General features: G+C 36.2%; 1 protein-coding gene across 2 annotated transcripts in view; it reads left to right on the top strand.

Moving 5' to 3' along the window:
- The window catches only part of LOC100027271 (ATP-dependent translocase ABCB1-like), a 119,159-nt gene that overhangs the window by 54,922 nt on the left and 47,707 nt on the right, over nucleotides 1-16,530 (top strand). For both annotated transcript variants that reach the window (XM_007504942.2, XM_056800162.1), the window contains exons 14-20: nucleotides 44-214; nucleotides 2,936-3,097; nucleotides 4,026-4,196; nucleotides 9,572-9,718; nucleotides 12,455-12,562; nucleotides 15,578-15,655; nucleotides 16,323-16,406. In XM_007504942.2, coding sequence (XP_007505004.1) covers nucleotides 44-214; nucleotides 2,936-3,097; nucleotides 4,026-4,196; nucleotides 9,572-9,718; nucleotides 12,455-12,562; nucleotides 15,578-15,655; nucleotides 16,323-16,406 — 921 coding nt within the window. The remainder of the gene's footprint in view (nucleotides 1-43; nucleotides 215-2,935; nucleotides 3,098-4,025; nucleotides 4,197-9,571; nucleotides 9,719-12,454; nucleotides 12,563-15,577; nucleotides 15,656-16,322; nucleotides 16,407-16,530) is intronic.

Below are 16,530 nucleotides of genomic sequence, written 5' to 3'. Positions count from 1 at the left end.
TGAGAGCTACTCTGATGTGTTTTTCTCTTTCCCTAAATAATAGAAATTTGACACTCTGGTTGGAGAAAGAGGAGCTCAGCTGAGTGGAGGACAGAAGCAGAGAATAGCAATCGCTCGAGCTCTGGTCCGGAATCCCAAGATCCTTCTGCTTGATGAGGCAACATCAGCTTTGGATACTGAAAGTGAAGCAGTTGTACAGGTGGCATTGGATAAGGTCAGTGAATTTCAACAAAATTAATTTTGACTAGAAATGGGAATAAGAACATTGGACAGCAAAGAATAATATGAATGTTGTTATGGAAACCACAAATGTGTACTTAGAGAGACTTTGAGAGATAGTGAGAGGACAGAAGGGCCTGATATGCTCTGGTCCATGGGGTTCTGAAGAGTCAAACATCACTAAACAACTAAATAAGAATGCTCTTTTTAATTGTTCTAAGAAATTAGAATTTTCTCCACTGATTTCTAAAATAATCTGTATCAACTATCCCAAGAAAACATCCTAGCCTTTGGTTTTTATGAGCAAAATTTTAGCTAAGAATAATTTTTTGCTATTTAAATTTTGATAGTGCTTTATGATTGACATATAATATATATATTTCTACACATATATATGCATATCTGTATGTATACTCAATATACAGAATGCTTCCAAAGTCTTTATGCCATTTTGAACTTTAATAGTTTAAATAGACTAAAACTGTACTAAAGGCCTTAGACTTTTAAAATATTGTGGGGAAGAGAAAAAGGGGGAGGAAGGAGAAGGCTAGCATATGCAGTGGGCAAATGCTTTTAGGTGGATGTGTTTTAAACTATTGAAGCTTATATGTGTACATGCATGTAAAACATTTTCATCTCCTATGCATAAATAAATGTCAAGGATATTGGCTATACTATTTATTCAAAGTGTTACAAGTAATTTTTAAATTAATCATCAACAATATATCAACCATGAGAAGGATCATAGCCAAAGTCACCTTTAAAGATTATTATAACTGCTAACTTATTTCTCAAAATACCATACCAGCATTCATTTATCTCAAGATACTGATTAATGTATTCTTAAGAATTCTTTTTGTTTCTTTACCAGATATCAAACTCCATTCTCTAGAACAGTGATGGCAAATCTATGGCACAGGTGCCAAAGATTGCACACAGAGTGCTCTCTGTGGGCACACAGCTCTCCTCCCCTCTCCCCCCACCCCCCTCACCAAGAGTTCATTACTATAAAGGCAGAGGGTCTTGGGAAGAGTGCTTAGGCCACTTCCTTCCTCCTCTCTACACTTACTAAGGACATTCCTCATTGTACCTGCCCCTCCACGGAGCAGCCCAATGGGAGTGCTTCCTCCCTCCTCTGTGTGGGGTAAGGGAGGGGGGGCACATCTAGCACTTGGTGCAGGGGAGGAACATGGCATGTGGCGGGGGAGGAGGACCCAGCACTCTGTCTCTAAAAGGTTCACCATCACTGCTCTAGAGAATTAAATTTGTTCTTGGTCTTTTCATTTTGTTTCCTGCATAGTTTCTTGTAAGCCATCACAATTAACAGTATCTAAATTTTATCTCTTCATAGACTCTTTAGTTAAGCTATTACAATCCAAGACCTCATGGTTTTTCAAAGATACAATAACTATCTGTAGTCTCTTTATGAAGGCTATTTTAACTGGCATTGCATGTATTTATAATTAAGTTCTTGTGCTTACAGCTTTTTAGATGTTTGTTGCAGTAACAGCTATTTAAACTTAATATAGAAATCATAGAATAGAAACCAAGAATGATAGCTATTTATAAGTTTTTCTGTCCTTTAAAAAAGTCCAAATTATTAATCTAATTCTGGAAATCAGTAGTGCAATTGTGCATATTTAGGTTTAGCATTTGTGTTGCATTAAACTGACCTTGAATGAATCATATATTAGAATTAAAAAGAATTGTGGAGGCCATCTAATCTATACCCAGCCTTCTCCCTCCCTCCCTGAGGAGCTAGATGGATCAGTGGTTTGCGTGCCTAGACTGGAGTCAGGAAGACTCTAGTTTAAATCTGGACTCAGATACTAGCTATGTGGCTCTAGGCAAATCACTTTTTCCTATTTGCCTCAGTTTTCTTATCTTAAAATAAACTGAAGAAGAAAATGGCAAACCCAGTATCTTTGGTAATACAACTTCAAGTGGGGTCATGAAGAGTCAGGCAAGACTGAAACAACTGAACAACAACAACAAAATCTACCACACTCCATCTTAATAGATGAATACATTGAGAGAGGTAAATCTATTTGTCCCACGTCACACAACTAGCAAGGGACAGAGACAAAATTTGAACCAGGTTCTTGGACTCTCTATCCATTGGAATTTCCATTTTACCATGCTGCCTCTATAATGTGAGCAAATTAAAATATGAATAAAAATGAAAACTTTGACTCAAAACTTAGACTTTCCAGGTTATTGATTATCTCACCTGATGTATTATTAACAATTAATTTTATTAAATTTCTGCTATATACCATATTCTCTGCTGGGTGTTGGGGATAAAAATATGAAGAATAAAACACCCTCAATGATAACATTGTCATCAACACAATAATGACAATCTTGAAATTTTGAGGTATTTTTTTTTTGGTACTCTTACATGGACAAACTCATTATCTTCTTTATGTGGCTATTCCTTCCACTAATGCAGATTACACTGTGATGGCTAGTGACATTATGCAATTCTTACACAGATATTCCTATAAATTCTTCCAAAGGCACTGTCCAGAGTGCTGGAGAGTTTCTTTTAACTTTGAACATTTTGTACTAATTCTGTTACACATTGGAGAATGTGTGGTATACAGAAATTCCACTTGCAAGGTTATTGTTGCCCCCAGTTCCATATCTTATTAGTGCTTGATCTTCTGCCTGGAGCAATTGCTTTTTGCTTCATTCCAGTTTCCTTTCTCCATAGGCAAGAGAGGGTCGTACCACTATCGTGATAGCCCATCGTTTGTCTACAGTCCGTAATGCAGATGTCATAGCTGGTTTTGAGGATGGAGTTATTGTGGAACAAGGAAATCACAATGAATTAATGAAACAGAAAGGAGTTTACTTCAAACTTGTCACCATGCAGGTACATTATATATATTTCCAGTTTTCCTATATAGACATGGGTTTTGCTATGATTTATACAGTAAGTAAATAGCACTTCTCCAAGAATACTTTAAAAAGATGGAAAAATATTTGGCAAACGTAGCTTTAGGGTGTTATTTTATATTTGAGTCCTCAACAAAGGGTAACTACAGGAGAAAATTTGTGAATATGTTGGAAAGATGATTAAGAGAAGAGTCAAGATAAGTGTTCTCTGTAATTGCACCAGAGAACCTGTTAAGGAATCATTGCAGAAAAGAAAAGTGAACAAGACTTATGATGGCCATATTTTAACATTAAGTTTCTAGGGTTTTTTTTACTACAATTCTCTTTGTGTACTTTTATTTCATTGTTTGCATGATTTTATTACAGTGGGTTCAATGACTTATTAATTTTAGTTATGAATACATATGTATAGGTATGTGTGCATGTGTGTGAGAGATACATAGGGACACCTAAATGGCACTTAGCATGCTGGGCTTGGAATCGAGAAATTTCATCTTGCTGAGTTCAAATCAAAGTTCAGATACTTACTCGCTATGTGACCCTAGGTAGGTCACTTAATCCTATTTGCCTCCATTTTCTCATCTATAAACTAAGCTAGAGAAAGAAGTGGCAAATTACTCTACTATCTTTGCAAAGAAAACTCCAAGTGGGGTCATGAAGAGTCAGACATAATGGAAACATCTGAACAACGAAAAATATGTCTGTGTATGTTTCTATATATACACATATACCTACAGGTATGAATTAAATGGATGAATGACTATTTCTTGCTAATCCATTGCTGATAAAGAATATTACACAGAATATTAACATTATCATTTCCTGTTTGCAGCTTAAATTTTCTTCATTAATCAGACTGAGTAGGTGACAGATACTGTCTATAAAGCATATTTTTCTTATTTTAGACAGGAGGAAACCAGATTGAATCAGACGGCACTAGTGATGGAGTGGCAGAGGAAATAAAGGACTCATTTACAAAAGGTTCAGAATTCAGTATCCGAAAAAGACTGTCAACTCACACAAGTATAAAGAAGCCACAGACTTCACACAATAGAGATGATGAAGATAAGAAGCTTGTAAGTCTGTTGGGGGGGGTTCTCTGCTGATCTGACCAGGGCTGCATTTCCCCCAGGAGGTCAAGCAAGGACAGAATTAAGTTTGTACTTTGTTAATAGCATCTAAAATGTAGAAGAGAAAGCAAGCAACTCACAGCAGAACATCTGTTTTCTTTGCCTTCCTTCCTGTCTATCTTTCCATCAAGCTCTTTCTTTACTCTGTCAGCTTTCTATTTCTATAATCTTTTTATTATTATTATTATTATTATTATTGAAAAACCCTTACTTTCCATCTCAGACTCCATACAAAGTATGGATTCCAAGGCAGAAGAGTGGTAAGGGCTACACAACTGGAGTTAAATGACTTGCTCAGGGTCTCACAACCAGAAAGTATATGAGACCAAATTTGAACTCATGACCTCCTGTCTCTGGGCCTGGCTGTCTAGACACTGAGACATCTAGCTGCCCCCTTCTCTGACCATTAAAGAAAAATATAATATAGTAGCAAAAACTCAGTAGTTGTTTTATTAGAATGGTTCAAGGATCTATAATTTCCTTAGTTTTCTACATTCTTTACATCTCAGCAGACTGTTCATGAGTTGCTATAGAAAAAAAATAATTATTTTTTTAAAAAATACACCTCTCCTCCTTGCAGAGGTGGGGGGAGGTACATGTAGACACCTGATATTTCTCTATTTTGTTCTTGTTGTTTCAAGTATAGCAGCTAAAAGAATATTGGTGGAGTGAAATTTATTTTAATAATGATAGTGAAAAGCAAGTAGAAGAAGCTGAGAGGAATGTTGGATTAGACTATGAAAGAAACTAGTTTTTAAAGGATTTGATCAGAGAATGGGGCTTTTAAGTAAACTCTGGCGGGAGGGATGTCATATGTAAAGTTTCAAATACATAGGGTATGTGAGGAGGAGAAAGACAAAGTAGGGAGTTCTATTCTGCTTTGAGGAGAGGCTTTAAAGGGGAAAAACATGGATATTTTGAGGCTAGTAAATTTAAGCTATTAACCATCTCGTTTCCCCACTACCAAGAAATAGGGGTAAGCATTTATGGCCTTGAGTATTTTCAGGGAAGAAATAAATTATAATAGTTGTGGATACATTCTTTTTCAGTTAAAGATCTATTGTAGAGTAAGGAGAGGCTATGAGGACTAAAATAATGAAGAAAATACAGAATCGGTATTTATTGGAGGGGGAAGTTTGAAAAAAAAAGTATTTTTCTATGAATCTGTAAGAAAAAAGCTTGTTTGGGTTATGGAATTTCAAGATAATGGAGTTTGAATACCAAGGGTAAGTGTTGCTATTTAAGGTAAAAGCACTTGGGATCTCAAGTAATATTATTTGAGTTTGGAATTCAGGTATCAGCTATCTAAATGATTCACCATTCACAAGAAAAACTACAAAGCACTCAGAGGAATACAAATTGTTATAAGGGTAGGTCCTTATAAAGTTGAGAGGGCAATCTCAGCCTAAGCTAAGATGGGATCCTTCTTACTCAGTAAGGCCCACTGGAGTCTGACGATCCCTGAGGGAAATGGTTATTGAATGAGTGATTAACCTATACCTGAAGTTCAACAGTATTAATATTTTCCTGCTATACCAAATTTTGATGATCAAAGTGAAAATTCCATATCCCAAGCAACCAAGTGAATGAGCATTTGAAGATTAGAATTTATCAAGTGCTAGCAAAATAGAATTGATTGTTAATCAATTTTTAAATTTTAAATTAATTAAGTTGACAATTATCTGCACTGCTTATTACATATTATGCAACCACCCATTCTGGCAGAAACACCAGAAGGGGAAACTGAGGCAAGTGAGAATAACATGTCTCTTAAAAAAAAAAGAGGGAGGACTGGGTGAGATAGAATTGAGTGTGCTATTCTCAGAACAAGCATTCAGCTCACAAAGGCTAGTTTGTTACCTTTTGTTGATTGAGGCCCCCAGGACAAACTTAGGAGAGAGACTGATGGAAGACAGAAAGGGCAATGAAAAGCCCAGTTTCTCTCCTTACCTCATCTGAAGTGGGTTGGAAGAATCTACAGCCTAGTCATAGGTGTTTTAGATTCTAAGGCAAGGTTCAGTGAGAAGGGAAGGGAGGAAGAGCCTTATGTAAATAATGTGTGTTTGCTGCCTAGTCAGTTGATGCTTCTTAGCCTGTCATTTGAGTCCCCCCCCCTTTCAGGAGGGGATTAAATTGCTTTTCTTTACTTCTACCTTCTGACTCCAAGTTTGTTTATTTGGATGGGTCATCACTTTTGTCTCATGCAGAGGTGATATAAAAATTTAATATTTGTGTGTACATAGATATGTACACATGCATGTGTATCTATATCTAAACTTGGTCCTCTTCAAAAGGGAAGAATGAACAACAATTTTGTGCTAAGTACTGGGGCTATAAAGGCAACTTAGAGTAACCATCAGGCCATGAGGAGTTTTGTAGAATTATTTTACAAACGAAATAATGATTTAATAATAGATGAAAAGTTAGACAATTTTAAGGCAATGCTAGGTTGGATTTAAGTTTCTATCTAGGGGGCAGCTGGGTGGCTCAGTGGATGGAGAGTCAGGCCATAGATGGGAGGCCTTGGGTTCAAATTTGGCCTCTCAAACACTTCCTAGCTATGTGACCCTGGGCAAGTCACTTAACCCCCATTTCCTAGCCCTTACTGCTCGTCTGTATTAGAACTAATAAATACCAAATGTTGATTCTAAGACGGTAAGGGTTTAAAAATGTTCCTATCTAGTAAAAAAAAATAACAAATAAAAAGTTTCCATCTGAAATAGTCAAAAATATGAGAACAGAAAACAGGAGAAAATTTTCATCCTTGCTCTCATCTGATCATCTTAACAAATGTGATACTTTCCATAAAATACACAATTTAAATGAGCACTCTGAATTACATAGGGGAAAGGATGTAGTGCTGAACATTCAGAGTGTTGGGGGGCTGGCCAGCAGCCCCCACAAGAAAGGAAAGATAGAAGGTTGACCTTGGGGGAAAGGACTGAGCCGAGGGGATGGATAAAAAGGAGGCAGACACCCATGCAATATTTGTAATAATTGAGCTACACACATCAAGCTCCAGCTACCTAACTTTCACAAGGACATGAGACAGTTAGGTAACTTTAAATTAACACCATGGAGATAACAACGAGTATAGAAATTAGCTGAGAGAAAAGTTAAGATCCCTTAGAGCCAGGGCTCTAATCACAGATCATACCAGGTAGAGGATAGGAGATTAAGAAAGAGAGGTGTTTCACAGAAATAAAGGAAATTCCATGAGAAAGCTGTTCTTGGCCAGAGGCCAAGCTCCAGGAAAGACAGAGACTGGTGAGAGGTAATAAGGGATTGGCTTTCTCTGAGCTGCTGGTATTTATTGGCATTGAGATGCAAATGTACATAATACACATTAATAAAGACACAGTGGATTGCCATTGGTTCAGGTGTAGATTACAATGTCAGAGGCGTAGGTGGTCTCAGCCAGGTGAGCACAAAGAAACCTGAGTTCCCGCCTAAACCTTAGGAATGCTGGGATCAAAGGTCAATGCCTTTCTTGCCATGCACAGGACCAAGCATGGGCTTTCCTAAGACAATCCTTACAGATTAATTATTTCCCTTGTGCATACACAGGTGTGGACTGTTACACAGAGGAACTGGGTTCAAATTCTGCCTATGAGTCTTATAATCACTTAACCTAGCTGGACTTCTGTCTTCTTATCTGTAAAATGACTTTGGATCAGATGTTTTCTAATGTCCTTTTCAACTCTGAATCTATACTTTCTTGTTAATTATGTGAAATTAGCAAATTGATGTGTTGACACCTTTTAAAAATAGCTTCCTTAGTGGCAAAGAATTGGTAACTGAGATATTGTTCATCACTTAGGGAATGAATGAACAATTTGTTGTTTATGGTTGTAATGGAATATTAGAGCTCCATAAGAAATGATGAACAGGATGAGTATAGAAAAACCTGGAAGGTGAAATGATGTATAAACAAGGAACTATGTATAAAGTAACAGAAATATTGTATGATGATCAACTGTGAAGGATTAAACCTAAATCAGCAAAGCAAGTTTCCAAGATAACCACAAGGAACTAATGATGAAAAATGCTATCCACAGTCAAAGCATTAACTGTAGGAGTCTGATTGCAGATCAAAGTATGCCATCTTCCACGACATTTCCTTCATGAGTTTTTTATTATATGTGTGACATGAGTCTTCTATCATAACATGAAGAATATCAAAATATGTATTGTGTGAAAGCACTGATATAACTTATGTCAGACTATTAACCACCTCAGAAAGGGGGGGGGGGGACAGAGGGAGGGAGAAAAACTGAATCCTAAAATGTCAGAAAACAATGGCTAAAAGTTGTTTCCACATGTAACTGAAAAAACATAATTAAAAAAACCTCACTTAGAGACAGCTAATTGGCACAGTGGATTGAGCTCTAGGCCCAAAGTCTGGAAGACCTGGGTTCACTCTGGCCTTAGACACATGCTAGTTGTATGACCATGGAGAAGTCACTTAACTCCATTTGCTTAGTCCTTGCTTGCCCTTCTGTCTTAGAATTGTTACTAAGAGAAAAATAAGAGTTTGAAAAATAAAAATATTTTGCTTAGCTTTTTTAAAAAGAATTTGCTGACACTACTTTTTTTAAGGTAAAAGATCTAGAATTTAAAGGGTGAAAGAACAAAATTGGTGGGTATTGTCTTTGTATCATCATCACCTGACATGCTATGTTTTGCACACAGTTGATATTTAATGGAGAAGAGAAAAAAAACAGTAGATACCTTCCCTTGTGGTCTGACATGAGAATTTACCATTCTATTTAGTCAAAATAGCACAGATATTTTTAAATGAAAAGAACAGCCAATAATTTTAAGTTAGTGTGACATGTCTGGAAGTTCACTGATCTTTGTTTGAAAATTACAAAATAAATGTCCTCCTTCCTGCCCACTGGACTGATGCAATTAGATACTCACCAATAAGCAACAAAAGAAGGGAGACACAAATGATGGGTGGTTTCTTCTTTCTCTTCTTCCTCTTCCCCTTCTCCTTCGCCTACTCCTTACTTTCTGTCTTAATATCAACTATAAGATAGAAGAGTGGTAAGGACTAGAAAATTGGGATTAAGTGATCTACATAGGACCACACAGCTAAAAAAAAGTCTGTGCCTAGATTTGAATCTAGGTCCTCTCAACTCCAGGCTTGGTGCTCCAGCTGCCCCTGGATGATCTCTCTTAATGGAAGTCACTCAAGAACCAGGCTGGAGAAAGCTATATTCCTCTAAGCTTTAGCTGATAGCAGATAATGAACACTCACATTGAAATTGTTTTATTTGGAGAGATCTATTACTTCTCATGATATCTTTATTTTCTAGGATGAAGATGTGCCTCCAGTTTCTTTTCTCAAGATTCTGAAGATGAATGAGAGAGAATTGCCTTATTTTGTGGTTGGCATTTTTTGTGCTATTGTCAATGGAGGTCTGCAACCAGCATTTGCCATAATATTTTCCAGGATTATTGGGGTAAGAGTTACTAGTGGGATGATCATGCCAATGAATGCATAAGATTTTGAGCATTACCTTATGTAATCTGGAAAACACTTTATATTGTGATCAAGAGTGAACATTAAAAAATTCACACTTTTAAATAAACTTAAACAAAATTAGCCCTTGGGCATATAAAGAGAGATTTAATATGCCTCTAGGTAGAGTCTGAAGAGAATAAGGCTAATAGAAATTGCCAATGCTACAAATTCCCATTGCAATGATTCTTTGGCATCTACTTATCAAAAGATGAGCTTCATCTATGCCCTTTTAGAAAGAGTAACAAGACTCAAAATTACTCCAGTGGTTTGTTTATAGGTCTGTATTGATGTAAACATGCATGGGGGTAGAGGAAAGAGTGCTGGAGTTGAGTTCAGGAGATGTGGATTTGAAGTAACTCTGCACCTCACTACATGGATATTTTTCAGGCAAGTCACAACCCCTTGTGACTCCAATTCTCATCTGTAAAAGAAAGAAGCTGATTGGATGATTTTAAATTCTGTCCAAAATCTAAAAGCCTACAATCCTAATTTAAAGTTGAATTTGTTCACTTACTCTTATTGATGATTGATTGAATATGAGAGGTGAGAGGAGACTGTGAGTCCAAGATAACACCAAAGTTTCATCCCAGGTGCTTTAGATTGCAATGATAGAAGAGAAGAAGTGTAGCTTTAGAAGAGCTGGTATCATGGATGAGTATGATGATGATGAGCACTTCAGGGGTTTAACCAAAGAGCAGATTGACAATCTTTCTACACGGAACTTTGGAAATACTGAGAGTGAACTAAGTAAAACCTGTAGGGTTTGTATCAATGAATATGTAACAGGAAATAAGCTTAGGCAATTACCTTGCATGCATGAGTTTCATATTCATTGTATTGATTGCTGGCTATCTGAGAATTGTACTTGTCCTATTTGTCGGTAGCCTCTTTTAGGATCCAATATAGCAGACAATGGATAAAATAATGGAATTTGCTTTCATAATTATATTTTATCATAGTTTAGTATCCATTTAAGCATTCATTTTTTTAGCCTATTTGTGATGAGCTAACTGGGATGAATAATAATTTAGATAATGACTTGGGCTATTTTCTTTAAAAAAATTTGTTTGAAGAGGTAGGATATTTGCATAAATTTTAAAATTCAAATGATAAATTACTTTACAAAGTTTTGAACTATTAATATTGCTAGAACCAAATAATCTTTAACATGTTTTTATTTTGTTATGCTAAGCACTTTCATATATGTAGAACATAGGATAAAATCAATTTTCTTATTGTTAACAATGCAACAGACTTTATTTAGAATTCAAATTTTCACAGACTCAGTACTGTGTCAAGAAATTGGTGTCTAAATAGTCACTCATTAGCTTTTTGTTCTAAGAACAATTTCTTTTCATAAAAGAATCTTGCTGGATGTTTGATAAAAGTATTTAAGTTACTTGAAATGTTCAATTTAATATGCAATATACTATATACATATATATCTATTTTTAAGATTGAAATGTCCAGTCTGAAAACTACCAGTTTGGTTCTATTTAAACTTTTTGGAAAGTTTTGCATGTAGTTTTACACAATACTTAATGTTGATAAGTTCATCTTGGAAAGTAGGTGGATTAAGATGACATTTAAAAATATATGCAGTTCAGTACAATGTTTCTGACAATCTGAATCTCAGTAGGCAGCAAGCAATCTATTATAGTAAACAAGTATTTCTTTATAGTATGTTTGAACTTGAAACAGATATCGATTCAGAAATGGAACATGAAAATTTTAGGATATCTAGATTACTTTAACTTTGGTTCAACTTGGTTTTTACTTCATTATTTTGAAAATGCAATGACCTCTTGGATTATAAAATAATGTATACAATATGCACAGTTTCTCAAACATAAAAAAAGTTTTTTTGAAAGGATGCCATTTCTGTACTGAATAAAATGTATAGTTAACAAAGTGAGTCCTCTTTGAGGCATAATAAAATAACTATAATAGAGAAAATGTAGACTGTATATGAACCCCAAAAGTCATGTATTTTTTAAAAAACCTTTCTATTTCTACAATAAACATTAATGCAAAAAAATTTTTGTATTCTTTATGTGGGTAGAGATATGAATCTGAAGCTCAAAGAAGAGGTCTGATGAGACCCTTATGGCACTCAGTCCCATGAAATTAATCTTTTAATGAAATAATTTACCTTTTGCCAAAAGAAAAGGCCCTGTGTGTCAGTTCACTATAGATCTAAAACTCTCAACCTTGCTTTCCTTTAATATTTGTAGAGAACTTTATCATTTAAAATATTTTCACATAAGGAATGCATCACCCTTCCAAAACTGGCCCACAGAAAGTATAAATGGAATAAATAAAATTTTAAACAAATGTAAGATGGTAAAATTTCCAAGAGAAAATTATTACAGATTACCTTTAAAAATTTCTTTTCTCCCAATTAAATGTAAAAACAAATTTTAGGATTCTTCTTAAAAATTTTTGAGCTCCAAATACTCTTCCTTTCCCATATTCCCTTCCTGAATCCCTCCCACATCCCTAAAGCTTTATACTATACAGAAATTTTAAGTTTGATGTCCTCAAACAAAACATTCTACTTGTATTTTAAGGCCTTGGCTGGCAACAGAATATTGGGGCACACAGACTGTTGTGCTCACCTAGCATTGCAATTCTTATATTCCTTTAATCAAAATATTTAAAATATCTTTTTTAGATCTTTGGAAAGCTAGAAGATCCTTCAGAACAACGGTGTGAAGGAAATTTGTTTTCACTGTTATTTTTAGTCATTGGAATTATTTCTTTTTTTACCTTTTTTTTTCAGGTAAGTAAGCATCCAGAATTTTACTTATTCTCTACAGAGTTGTATATGTATTAGAGGGTTTGTTATGGAGGAAGGGAGAAAGAATGGAGTCTTCCCCCCACCCCCTCAAGTTTTGGACAAGGGATAGAAGGAGTTGATGATATATGCACAGAAGGTAGAAGGAGGGTAAGATGGGTTATTCTCCCCTTCAGTCCTCTCCAAATATGTCTCCTCACTAAGTCTGCCTTTTACTCCCCTCTATTAACTGGTCTTATAGATGAACTTCTTCCCCTGGAGAAAGAGAAAGAAATCAGTTCTCTCTCTCTTCCACTGTGACTATTTCCTTTAATCACAATGAAGGCATTTGAGGATAGATGACAATCTTTATTCTAAACAGTTATTGTGAAGGATGAAACAGGAAGATGGCCAAAGGGTTAAGGTCTACAGGAAGGAAGGGAAAGGAGGGCCCTATCTGTCTAAATCTTCCTTCCTTCCCTCCAAAGTTGAGAGATTCAGGCTTCACAGCCTGGACTCTGAGAGGTTCAGGTTTGGTGAACCCTGGTCTTTGTCACAGCAGAGCAATGTCTAGACCCAAGATATCAAGGGGCTGTGAGATATCTTGTTAGGGCTGCTTCTTCCTCTTTTCAGGTTTCGGCCACTTCTTGCTGGGATCTTGGAGGGGGGATAGGGATGATGATGAGGTTCAAGGAGGGATTTAGTTTAGTGCACAGGATCCAGTCTCAGAGGAGACTTCCCCCTTTGCTGGAGAGAGAGAGAGAGAGAGAGAGAGAGAGAGAGAGAGAGAGAGAGAGAGAGAGAGAGAGAGAGAGAGAGAGAGAGAGAGCAAGGGTTCCCACTCATAGAATCTCCTCCTCCCTTCTGATTCTAATCCTCCTGAGCCCCTCCCCTGTTGAGGATGAGAAGCCTCTGTAGCTTTCCAGACTGTCATTCAAGTTCTTGGATTAGATCCCTATCAAATATACATGTTTTCTCCCTTACAGAGTGTAAGCTCCTTGAGGACATGTTTCATGTTTGTCTTAGCATGGTCACTAAATCAGTAAGCATTTATTAAATTCATGCCAGGCCCTGGGTATTATGATCCAAAGACAATAAAACAATCCCTACTCTCATGATACTTATTTTATTTGGGGTAGATGACGTATCTATATGGAAGGAGATGTTGAATAAATACAAAGTAAATATAAGCTATGTGCAAGGTAGTCATGAAGGGAGGACTCCAGCAATTAAGGAGACCATCAAAGTCTATGTGGACAACTAGGTGACACAGTGCATTGAATGCCCGTCCTGGAATCAGGAAGACTCTTCTTCCTGAGTCCAAATCTTGTCTCAAACACAAATTAGCTATCCAGTCCTGAGCAAATAACTTAACCCTGTTTGCCTCAATTTCCTTATCTATAAAATGAGTTAGATCAGGAAATTGCAAACCACTCCAGTATTTTTGCCAAGAGAACCCCAAATGGGGACATGAAGAGTCATATATGACTAAACAACAACAATTTTCTTTACCTTGATATACCATGGATATTTAATAGTAAATTCTGCTTGATTTTTCCAGTGAGTTAAAAAACTAACTAGAGCTTGGTCAGCTTGGGTATATACTCTATTGATTTTGTTAAAAGATGGGTCAAATTTGATAAAACATGTACATGCTTCTTCTGTCCTCTCTTCATTTCATTTCTTCTTCATCCCTTGCCAATTTCCACTTGGGACCCTTCTATAATTGCATGGCTGAGAATATAGTGAGAATCAGAGGGAGATGAGCATAAAGTTGGTCATTTAAGAAGAATATAGAATTTGGGAGGATCCTAAAAACCTTGTGTTGAATCAAACAAATGAGTTACTTTGATGAAATGTCAATCTATGACCTAGAAAAGAAATATACAGAAATAAATCACAAAAGGTTAAAAATTCAAATGTTTTATCAATTTTCTTTCCTAAGGCCACCACTTATCCACTTTTTGTGGAAATGAGAGCCTTTGCCATGTAAGGATTATACTTGTGCCTTAAGGTAAAAATCAACTATAATAACAAAAGGCCAGCAGAAAATCTAGTTCTCAAGAATCCAATATTATTGCTTTCAAATGACTTGAATGAAATTGCCAACTTAAAGATGGTGTCATGCCTAAATGTGGCCAGTGTAATTTCTTCTCCAATATAACCCTTTTGGCTTAATCTTGCTCGCTGAATAGATATGTTCATTCAGGTAACATTTAGTAATCCAGTCCAATCCAATAGAATTTGTTAAGGGCGTTCTCATTAGACAACATTGTACTAGTGGCCAAGGCTTCAAAACAAAGATGAAAAACTGGCCCCCTACCCTCAGGGTGCTTACATTCTACTGGAGAGTTATAGTATGTAAACAGATACGGTATACATGATAATAAAAGAAGGGAAAGAGTACTAACAGTTAGGGGAATAGAAGGTGACACACAAGTGTTTGAGTGTTATATATCCACAAATAACTACAGAAATAAACGAAAATTGAATGTCTTCCTTTCCACATGCTAGGATGATAGCACAGAAGTACTGAAACAATTACTGATTTCTAGAACCCTCGAGAATTCACAGAAGGGAAAGATCAAAGAAGAGTGAAAGTAGGAAAGGCAAATGTCATTGAAATGATGGGTCTTGAGCCAGTGCCTTGATAGATAACAGTATGGAATTTAGATAAACAGAGAGGTCTAAATGGCAAAAATCACAGTGGAAGAAATGACCTTGGCCATCAAATTAGGGGACTAGTCCAACTGGAACAGACAAATCAAGAACAAGAGAAATACTTGGCCATTAAGGTCATATGGCAAACCAATACTGTGAAGAAGCAGAGAGATATACTGACTAGAAGTATCTGTGCCATTGGGCTTCCTCAGTGGTAATAAGTCTACCTCTGCTCCTAGTGTTTTATTAAAGAAAACTGGAATGAGATAATTTGTGAAGTGTTTAGCACAGTTCTTGGTACATTGGAAGTACTTAGTAGATCATCTGTTCCTTCTCTAATGTGTTATTTCATCTCAACAGGGCTTCACATTTGGCACAGCTGGAGAGATCCTTACAAAGAGGCTGCGATATCAGGTGTTTAAATCAATGCTGAGACAGGTATTCTCTCTTTATGTCTATGAATTGATAGGAATGATAGAATGACCACCACCTGTCAAATGAATCCTTTTCCCTTTTTAGACTAATATCACCACCATCTTACAAATTAGCCCTGACCTCAATCCTGACTCTAAACAATCAATTAAACAATTTCAATCATGGAAAAATTAGAATATTAATGCACACTTAAAATCTACTCCTGAGCTATTAATGCTCATTGATGCTGGAGGCACCCTCATTTTTAAAACACTTTAAGGCTTACAAAGGGCTTAACAAATATTATCTCACTTTATCTTCACAGCAGCCCTGGGAGGTGGGTGCTTTTATTATCCCCAGTTTATAGATGAGAAAAATTAGGCAGATATCAATTAAATGACTTGCTCAGGGACACTCAGCTAGAAAGTATCTGAGGTCACATTTGAATTCAGGTCTTCCTTGAATTCAGGACTAGAGCTCTATCTACTTAACCCCTTAAAAAAGGAAGGAAGGAAGGAAGGAAGGAAGGAAGGAAGGAAGGAAGGAAGGAAGGAAGGAAAGGAAAGGAAAGAGAGATGAAGAGAATAAAATTTAGCAAAAGGAATTGATACATTGAAAAAACTGACAATTTGCAATATGCAGTGCCCTCAGGTGAAAAATGTTAAGATCATAAGTTTGTTTTGTGCTGCAGGATGTAAGCTGGTTTGATGACCCTAAAAACAGCACTGGTGCTCTGACCACAAGACTTGCCACTGATGCCTCCCAAGTTAAAGGGGTAAGTACCAGATTTCCTGTTTCCTTTGTTCTTGACATTCTTTGAATTAAGCATGAAACTGATATTCTCCTTTTATACATTTTCATCACTTTTAAAGACATTATACATATATAAAATACCTCTA

Source organism: Monodelphis domestica, chromosome 5 (assembly GCF_027887165.1).
Source record: "Monodelphis domestica isolate mMonDom1 chromosome 5, mMonDom1.pri, whole genome shotgun sequence".
NCBI lineage: Eukaryota > Metazoa > Chordata > Mammalia > Didelphimorphia > Didelphidae > Monodelphis > Monodelphis domestica.
This window is presented reverse-complemented; position numbering and strand designations above follow the sequence as displayed.